The sequence below is a fragment of the Penaeus chinensis genome, chromosome 39 (genome assembly GCF_019202785.1).
Source record: "Penaeus chinensis breed Huanghai No. 1 chromosome 39, ASM1920278v2, whole genome shotgun sequence".
In the NCBI taxonomy this organism is placed as follows: domain Eukaryota; kingdom Metazoa; phylum Arthropoda; class Malacostraca; order Decapoda; family Penaeidae; genus Penaeus; species Penaeus chinensis.
In genome coordinates this window covers 9,917,249-9,927,248 of record NC_061857.1, presented here as the reverse complement: position 1 = coordinate 9,927,248, position 10,000 = coordinate 9,917,249, and the positions used below count along the sequence as shown (strand labels likewise).

The 10,000-nt window shown below is 38.5% G+C and overlaps 1 protein-coding gene across 1 annotated transcript in view; it reads left to right on the top strand.

Moving 5' to 3' along the window:
* LOC125046842 overlaps window positions 1–10,000 on the top strand; it is a 56,732-nt gene that overhangs the window by 29,203 nt on the left and 17,529 nt on the right. Inside the window, exons 24-28 of the mRNA XM_047644831.1 lie at window positions 642–710; window positions 1,304–1,404; window positions 1,758–1,947; window positions 2,169–2,369; window positions 2,531–10,000. The exon at window positions 2,531–10,000 is cut by the window's right edge and continues 3,056 nt beyond it. Coding sequence (XP_047500787.1) covers window positions 642–710; window positions 1,304–1,404; window positions 1,758–1,947; window positions 2,169–2,369; window positions 2,531–10,000 — 8,031 coding nt within the window. The remainder of the gene's footprint in view (window positions 1–641; window positions 711–1,303; window positions 1,405–1,757; window positions 1,948–2,168; window positions 2,370–2,530) is intronic.

Genomic DNA, 10,000 nt, shown 5'->3' with positions numbered 1-10,000 from the left:
TAATTGTTATCATTACTATTGTTATTTTTATAATTGCTATCATTACTATTGTTATGAAAAATAATGATGGAAATGATAATAATAATAACAATGATAATTATTATTATTATCATTATCATCATCAGAATAATTATATATATATTTTTTTTGTTCGAACTATTATTTATATTAGAATTACTGTCACATTCATCAGACTACATTAATATTATATACTGAATGTTTACCCTTTTAATTCCTTGTTTAAAAAACGATAATGATTTTTTAAAGTAAAATTTAGGTTTACTCGTGTCGTTAAACCACAAAAAAAAAAAGGCGGGAAGACACTTAACCAGGGATGGTGACGGTAAAAGTGAAAGCGATCGTGATGCTAATAAAACGGTCATGATGATGATGAACTTGTTGGTGATAACAATGATACTGATGATAAAGAAAGTGGTGTCAATATCATAGAGATAATTATAATATGAATTGCGAAAGTAATGACAACAGTAGCATTTATAACAAATCTATAATTCATTTAAATGCGAATCTAATTCTGTAGAAACCTAAAAATCAATAGAAAATCGAACCTTCTCGAGCCAGTCCGTCATACGTTCCTGAAGGCATTCCAATCGTTTATTATAAGGTGTTCAATCTTCCAGACGTCTCCCGATCTGCTCTTCTCTGTCCTCCTGAGCAGTGACAAGGCGAGCTCAGAGCCGGAATTCCAGGTAATGTTATTGTTATATTTATTGAAAAGAATAACCAGAATTACATGTTTTAGAAATATATAAGAAATAAAATCATATGAAATAATAAGAAATAACGTAAAGTGAGGTAATCAGAAATAGCGTGAAATCAAGTAAAGTTAAAATAAATGCAATCAGCTACAAATAAGAATATTAGCCAATGAAAGAAGAAATAAATAAGAATAATTAGAAATTGATAACAGAATTGGAATGAAGAAAAACAATACTTGAAAATAATAACAAAATCCATAAAAAAGCAATGACAGATCGAGGATGCTTGGAAATTAGTATGTAGACATACTATAAACAGATTATATAAATAACATCGATTGGTTGCAATATATTTCTAACTTTGAGACATGAAAGAGGACGATTGGTGTGTGTTGTTGTTTTTTTCTGACAAAGTGAGGTCAGGCAAACTGAAAAGGCATTTCCAAAATTACAAACTGCAGGACAGCAGATTATTTCATCTAGTCGTATATCTTGATTGATAAGTAACAAAAGGCGATAATAAATGAATAATACTATTTTTTTCTAAACTACAGCTTTGTGGATCTCGTTTCTCCTCTTTTCAGGCGGGAGTACAGAGGAAGTACAGTCCGGAACAAACCGACTTCCAGCTTTACCTTACGTCTGGCACCGACAAACTCTTACACCTCACTGCCGTTGTCGGAAGGTAAGATGGAGTACTTTCGGCGGGTCTTCCAGAGTAGCATGGGAGAGAAAGCCAGAAGTAATTAGTTTCGCTAATCATCGTTTTAATTATTAGATAATGCAGCTTAAAGAGAATTTGTTGCAGCTTCACCAAGATATTTGAGGTTACGCTGATCATTTTATCTAATTTAGCGTTGGATTTTGAGAGAGACAAATAAAACTGACGTGTAATCAGAGATACCAACTACAGGTATTACTTTTTTGGATTACTTAAAGCTCAACCAATTCAAATTAAGATATGTTTGGACCCTCAGTCAAATGTGGTCCCACATAGGCCTACACTCATCCTAACCTCTTCCACATGTATCCCATTAGCAACCAAACTTTCGGCGGGAACTTTAGGCTTCTGGAGAGCCAGTTCGAGGTCAAAGGTCACTACGAGCACCCTTATGCAGGTGACCTTCAGGGCACTGCTGTCGTGAGCATGGTCTTGCCCTCGGGCCAAACGTACTCCAGTGACCTAGCCCTCAACCACACCTATGATGGGGTGACCAGGAATCTAATGGTTATTATTTCTTTTGTTTTTGTTGCTGGTTGATAGATTTATAAATCTTAATAACTGGTCTAAAGTCACTTATTTGTGTTGATTGGTTTATGAACCAGTTTACGAGCACCATACATACTAGCAAATTATTGTGACTTTTTCATGTCAATATGAGACACAGTAGTCGTTAGACCCTTGGACTCCAGTAACGCCAGCTTCATTCCCCATCTCTTCCAACCAAGGTGTCTTCAACGTATGGCGACGATATGTTAAAAGGTCACATGGCCATCAGGCAAGAGGATGGTTGGTTCTCTGAGCCCGTGCTTGCTTTTGCCCTCTCGCTGTCTACTCCTTTTACTCGCTTGGGCAATGTAGGCTTCGCTCTGGAGAGCCACGGAGACTCCTCGCCAAGCAGCGCAGAATTCCAATGGGATGAATTGAAAGTAAGTGGTCACACTGTACTGTAGTGAATTTAGGAACTCATAGGCACCAAGATATGAGGTGTTATGTGTTGCTTTGATTGGGACTGTTAACGATTATGGTAGAGTGTAGGGGAGGCGACCTGGCTAAACTTTGCATCTCTTTTTCTATTTCTTTTCCTTAGGTGCGAGTGGAAGCTCAGTTGGCTGATTTGTCGCAGTTGGAAATGAAATTACTCTATGAAGATGGGGGGACATGTGATTCCCACTTCCACCTTTACAACAAGTACAGTGGTGGTCATTATGTGACAGGCATCAGCCTCGACCTCACAGCCTCATATGATCCTTGGGTGGTTGAAGTCAACACTACTTTGGGTTATGGGATTTCCGACCTCATGATTAATGTTGGAGCACCTGTCTTGAGCTCACCTTTCCAAGCACACCTGTCCTATGAATTAACCAACACCATTTTCGAATTCGAAGCCCAAGTTGGAGTGGCAGATGGAGAGACAGCTGCAGTGACATTTTCAGGACAGAGAGAGTCAGGTTGGGATTCAGTCCAGAGGTCTGGATCTCTGATGGTAGACACTCCTTGGACAGAACCACTAATACTTAATGTCACAAACTATCAGGAATCAGACTTAATTCATGTCTCTGTAGATTTAACTACGGCTATAGGTGGCATACAATCTGTGAGATCAGAATTTGGGATTTACTACACAAAGCCTGGAGAGACACTACTTCAGTTTAATGCAACCCATGAGCAACTAGTGATAGGACTGGAACTAAACAACAAGCATAGTGGTAAAGGATACACACAACAACTAAAAGGAACTGTGAACGATATAGAAATCACGTATGCTCTAGAGACAGAGTGGGATCACAGTCTTATACCAGAGACGGCAGATGGGCAGATTGCTATTAGCAACTTGCTTGATCACAACCTGAATCTGACAGTCTCACACAACAGAAACTCCAGCACATTTTCAACGAAGATATTTGGATCCTGGGGAGACCAATTACTTAAAGCAAGTCATATATTAGAATTTCAAAACCGATTAGACTGGTCCAGTTTATTAAATGTTGTTCTTCCTAGCAAAGAAGAAATCAAATCTGAGTTGTCTCTGTCTGCAGCTGACCTTTCTTCATTCCAATCAAATCTTAACTTCACCTCACCATGGACAGATGATATAGTGACTATGGTTACAGCAGTGCCCAATGATTCTTCTATTACCTATGAACTTATCAGCATTCACAGAGATTCTGTCATTTCAAGGGCATCTCTGAGAAGTAATAGAGTATTTGGTTGGGATCATTCTGATTTTATGCTAGAAGTGTCGTCATCCTACTTTGAGAACTGTTCCATTGCTTGGGAACATGGAATGGATTATGGCAGTTTAGTATCTACGGAAGTGACTTATGGATCTGACTTTTTGATTCAAGCAACAAGCAACCTCACACTCAACCAAGGATGGTTTAGCCAAGAATTTTCAGAGTATTTGTTACTAGCTGAAGTTAGAGCTCCAGTACAAGGGATTAACTTTAAAACCAACTTAATGTTTGACTCACAATACAATGGTAATTTGGAAGCTCTATGGGGAGGTTCCTCTCTAATGGCAAAGTCTGCCATTTTTAATGGTGTTATCTTCAAGACACTGGTGGATATACCTGGCCACAAATACCAGGCTGATCTTGAATACACTGAAGGAGTCAGTGAGATACCAGACTTTGATTTTACACTAGCTATACAAGATGAAGATATTCTCATTGTCAATACTACAACTACTTCTTTGTTTCCCAAACTTGATGTTCAGCTCACCTTCCAGGTACTGACAGCTCCAGGTGCTCTCATGCAGACTGGATTGCTGAATGTGACCATGGACTTGTCTCAAGTCGAAGACTTTACCTTCTTGGGATCCGTAAATTTTCTTTCAGACTTTGCAGGTTTTGAAAACTACGGGCTTCATGTTGAGACTAACGTCAATATTGATTACAATAACTGGGATGTAGGATTTGACATAAAATTGGATGCCAATGAAGTGACTTACAATTTAAGTATGAGTGCCTCTCTTGCTTTATATGGACTGCCCCATCTCAAGTACAAGATGGCATATGGCATGGATTTGAATGACCAGCTCCTTGACCAAAAGGAAGTAAATTTCATGTTTGGGATTCACCAATACGACAGTTATCAGACGAATGTTACTCTTGTACTTGGCAATGATATACCTCAGTGGGCTATGTTTATGTCCTACAACAATACAGGAAAAGACATCAAGGGCTATGTTATTCCAGGAGATGAGAATAAGTACGAGGTGGCTGCCAGCCTTAATGCTGATAATTTGATCTTCAGCAGTCAAAGAGTTGGTGATGATGGATCGACTTTTATAGCTGCAGAAGGCAAAATTACCTGGGATGTCAATAACCCTAGAAAACAAATATTACTCACCATGAATTCTGATATTAATGCCATTAAAGAAGTATCTGGTGAGATCCTCATCACAGAAAGTCGTGGCTTTGAAGTCAGTGCAAATTTCATGCTAAATCAACAGAAATTTATTTCCAACCTTCGGTATGAGGCTCGTGGTTCAGGTAATTCTGGAAGGGCTGTGTTGGTTGCAGAAAATACAATCTTTCTTGAGTTTAAGTTTGAAGCCAACTTCGAATTCTTCTTCACAGATGAAGAATTTAAAGCAGATTTAAAGATAAATGTGAATGATGATGGATACTTTATCAAATCACACATGAAGGCCAGCTTAGAAGAGTCTTACATTCGAATTGAAATGCCAATTGAAGACTGGGAAAACATAGATCTGACAGTAAATATCATGACAGATGAATCCTACAGGGTAGTCATAAAAATGAAAGTCCCTAAATTCTGTTTCAACTTTGATGGGAAACTTGACCAACTGTTTCTAAATGCGAGTGTTAATATTAACATCCTCGAAAACTGTTCCGCCACTGCCATTTTTGAATTCAATCTGAAATATGAGGTGAAGGATAATTTCATCATCACAGTGTTTTCAGACTGTTATATACAAGGTATTGGCATTTTCTTCACAATAGAAGGAGAATGTAAAATTGCAGTGGGCGAATATGATGTCGTGCTAAAGGGTGAGTTTTACCCGGAATATTCACTGGGCTTAGAATTTTCTTGGTTATTTAAAGAAGATGAATATGGGTTGAAATTACATGTGTACGAGATCTCCACAGAAACCACATATTTTCTGTTCAGCAGCAATTTCTCCTTCTTGAGGTCTGAAATTATCTTCAAAGTTCTGGAAGAGCAGAAGCTTGAACTAAAGGCAGAGTATGATATTCAGCCAACTCAGATAATTCTAGAAGCTTCTTATGTTCACAGTTTATTTGGACATTCACTTGCGGGAAAATTGACTGGGGAAGCTAGCTTCAAAGAAACCTTCGGTGATATAGAGATTCACTTCTCTACAGACTCTGCATTTGGCCATGCTAATCTCGAAGTCGGCTACGATTTCAGGAATGAAGTCAAAATGGGACATCTCAGATTAACAACATCAAATGGTAACGCAGATGGCAAGCTTAAACTTCAGACGAATGACCAGGGATTAAGATTAACATTTGATATGTCATCAAGTCTTCATTCATTCCGGAAGTATCACTTTGATGCTCATTTTGAAAATAAAATTAATGGTAATACCCTGAGCATATATAGCAGCCAAGACGACATGAAATACAACTTTACAAGCTCAGTGTCAACAACTGAAGACGGTTTCATGGGAGGCATTACCTTCCACATGCCCTTCGAAATCCTGGAAATGTTTGAAGTAGATTTCAGTCTTCCTCTGTCTGAGGTGTCGGAAAGAAAATATGTGGCCATGGTCAGTGGGGTGACAGCTGGAGAATATTATGGACTGGGCGTGAAACATAGTCACCACGAAAACTGGAAGCAGCAAAAAACAGAACTTGATTTCATTACACCAGAGAAGACCATAAGTAACTTCACAGTTTTCATAGAGTATGACTTCGATGGCAAGGCAGCACTTTATGTAAATGGCACTAGAGGATGCTTAGGGCTGGAAACAAACTGGCAAAACTCTGATGTTCTGTTTGCATTCGAAGTCCGTTCTTATTTGACTCTGCTTGGCCTTGGTGAGCACACAGTCAGTGTAGATATTCCACTCCATTTCTCACAGAGGGGAGAGGTCCGTATTACAGCTCAGAAAACAAATTATGACTTCACGACCGCACTGGTAATTGGAGAAAATTTCAAATATGGGAATGTAACCTTCATGATTCTACCTGAAGCAGAAGAACCCGTAAAGAGAGTTTATGACCTTAACTATGAATACAATAACCAGTTCTACCTGAATGGCCAGTTTGATGAGTGGAAAGTCTCGACCAGATGGGATTTCACGGGAGACCAAATATCTGCATTATCTGGAAATGTCAAAATTCAAACCAACTTTCCGGAGTATGAGTTGATTGATGGATACTGGGATATACATCAGAAAGACAGCATATATTCCTTACAATTTAAAGTTGACATGAAACAAAAGGGAATAATTTTTCTTTCCTCGGGCTTTGATAATCATCCTCGAGGTAGTTCTGCGCCCTGGCAAGGCATAAAACTAGACCTGCTCTTTGATTCCCCATTCACACTGACCCATACGCTCCGTGCACAATACCATGCCCACCCTCTTAAAGTGTCAGCTACCTACAAACATGGCTTTGACACATTCCAGGTTGACTTCACAACTAATTTCCAGAACAACGAGGGCACAATTGGCTTGACTGGTAACATCCCAGTGCCAGGAATCTCAGTCTTCAAAGTCGATCTCAAGTACAAATTTTCTGATAAATCTCAAAATGTTGTTAAGTTCAAGGCAAAAATTGAGGAAACAATTTTAGAAGTCAATGGGAAAGCCAAAATGGATTGGAGTAACGGCATAGTAGAGGCAACAGTTGCTTCTCCCTTCTTCAGCCCAGGGAGAGCGGAATTTACCTGGTCTACTGAAAAGACTCGGGTCACTTACTGGGCCATGCTAGAGTACAAACAACAGGAAATTAAAGTCAAAATGGCCCTGGAACAAACAAGCAGGTTGGTGAAATTGGACATTTTTGTTTCAACCCCATTTGAGGGATGGAAGAACATCAAAGTCCACATAGGATACACTTGGTTACCCTCTGCTTTCACATTTACAAGTGTATTAACCAAGGAAGAAATGCAGATCTATAACATCAAATCATCATTTTTGTTCAACAATGAGAAAGTGGCATTTAGTATTGAGGGATCTTTTGAACCTCTGAAAACTTCGGGATTATTGATGTTTGAGTTTACTAGCACTGAAAATGCTTATGAAATTAAATTCCAAGAGCAGCTGAATGAATATGAAGTTTTGGAATTTCATTTTGAATTAGATGAATATCACCTGGAATGCAGGCTAAAATATGGAACATTAAAAATACTCGAAATGATTTTTGATTACTACAAAGCAGAAGTCTTCTTTACATGGGACAAAGGACAATATTTCAATGTCAAAGCCAATCATTCAAGTACAAGTAATGGCCGTGAATTTAACTTTCTGTTGAAAATCTCGGATAACCGGCCAGTGACCGTACAGATAACTCATTCGTTTGGTGATGGTCAAAAAGTAAGTATGATTCTTGCTTTTGGTGAGAGGCAATACACATTGACTGGAAAGCTGAATGTTGATAACAGAAAGTTACTCATATCTCTCATATTTGAATCTTCTGAGGATGTTGATAATCCAATTACCATTGAGGCTATGTTTGATTTATACGACTTTGTAAGAGGTAAGATGAAAGCAGTAAAAGACCTAGCAAAGATCAGCCTAGATTGGGGCGGCAAAATGGAATTGTCTCTCTCAGGACTGCGACAGAAAAATGCAATTAAAATTGCATTGGACATCACGACTCCGTATGAAATTCTACCAAAACTGCTTCTGAGTTTTGAAGTTGGTCAAAAGCGCAAGCAAAATTCCCTGGATGTAAAATACCAACTGTCTTGTGAATGGTCAGAAAAAATTGAGCTCTCAGGTTCGCTGAAGTATAAGAGTGATGACTTTTTGTTAAAGAATGAGATACAGACAACTTTCCCAGTAGTTGAAAAACTTGACTCTAAACTCTTGCTGAAGCCAAGGTACTTTGAGATTGCTACTGATCTGAATGGAGATGAATGGAAGTTGTCTATACGTGAGTACTCTTTCTCTCTACCATTTTCACTAAAAGTGGACATCAAGACCCCCCTGGAAGGTTATGAAAGTTTGTCTTTAATGAGCTCAGTAAAACTCATAAATGGGGAACTTGATTCTGAGATCACATTTAACTGGCCTGAAGAGAAAGTTATCACTTTGAAAATCGAGGCAGAGATGTGGAACTTAAAGGTCAAGCTCAATACTCCTTGGACACCCTTGAGAGAAGTTCTTTTCATTGCTTCTTTAAGGACCGAGAGTGAGGAAGTGTCATCTAAAGTGACACTCCAGTGGGATGACAGTAAGGTAGAAATGACCTCTGATGTGACTCCCAAGGAAGCTCAGATTGTTGGGAAATATAACAATGGTCAAACTGAGGTAGCCTCTGTTAGAGTTGAGTACATCAACAAAGGCAATAATTTTGAATTTGGGGTTGTTATAGAGACCATGTATGATATCCTAAAGTTGTTTAGGACACATTTCCAGCTGGGGCCCCAGGGAATCTCCCTTGAAGTATTGATTAACGATGTGATGAGCCGTTTCAAGGGAAGTTACTCTGAAGGTGCAATTAAATTTATCTTAGACATTCCCTTCTTATATGATTTTCAGTGGAATTTAGAGGCTAAACAAGATTGGACAAAACTAGACACGTATTCAACCATGACCTACCCAAAAGGAACCACACCATATAACATTACGCTTAATTATGCCTTGCAAACGTCGTCACTCATGGTAATGTTTGATATTGCTGGAGATGAAAAGATTATGTCTTTTGGTATAGATGTGTCAGATACTTGGAAGTTTGTCATTGTATACTTTGGTAGTCAGATTGAGACAACCATCAACCCAAATGTTAATGATGTCATGAGCCTCAGATTTGAATCAACAGATTTTAATTTAGAAGTAGTGACTGTAAATATAAGTGTTGATTATGGTGAATTTGTGAATATTTCAAGCATCATGACTACTGATTTCAGAAACATGAATGTCTCTAGTCATGTAATGAATATATCTTATATCATGCAAGAAGAAAGTTTTGTCTTTGGTGCTGTGCTTACCAGCAGTTACATTGATGGCTCATATAAACTTGACACCATTATACCCATGAGGAATATTCTGGTTGAAAAAGGGAAAGCTGTTTTGTCTTTGTTTGTTGGAGAGCAGAAGTACATAGTCTCATATGTGAATGATAACCCTGTTGATATGGCATCCAACAGAAATTTGAGGATTGAATTCCCAGAATGGATAGCAGATTTCTCCACGAAGGTAACTGAAGATTCTTTTACCATGGTATTCTCTTACCCGGGGCCCTCCAGTAAACATGAGCTGGTCATCAAGTGGCCTGAAACTTCAGGTGCTGAAAACCTCTTGCTTATGGGGGAGCTCAATTCACCATATTTGGGTGAAGATCCTGCTAGATTTAACCTCAAGTTTGACGTTTTAGATGAGCTGCACTTTACATTT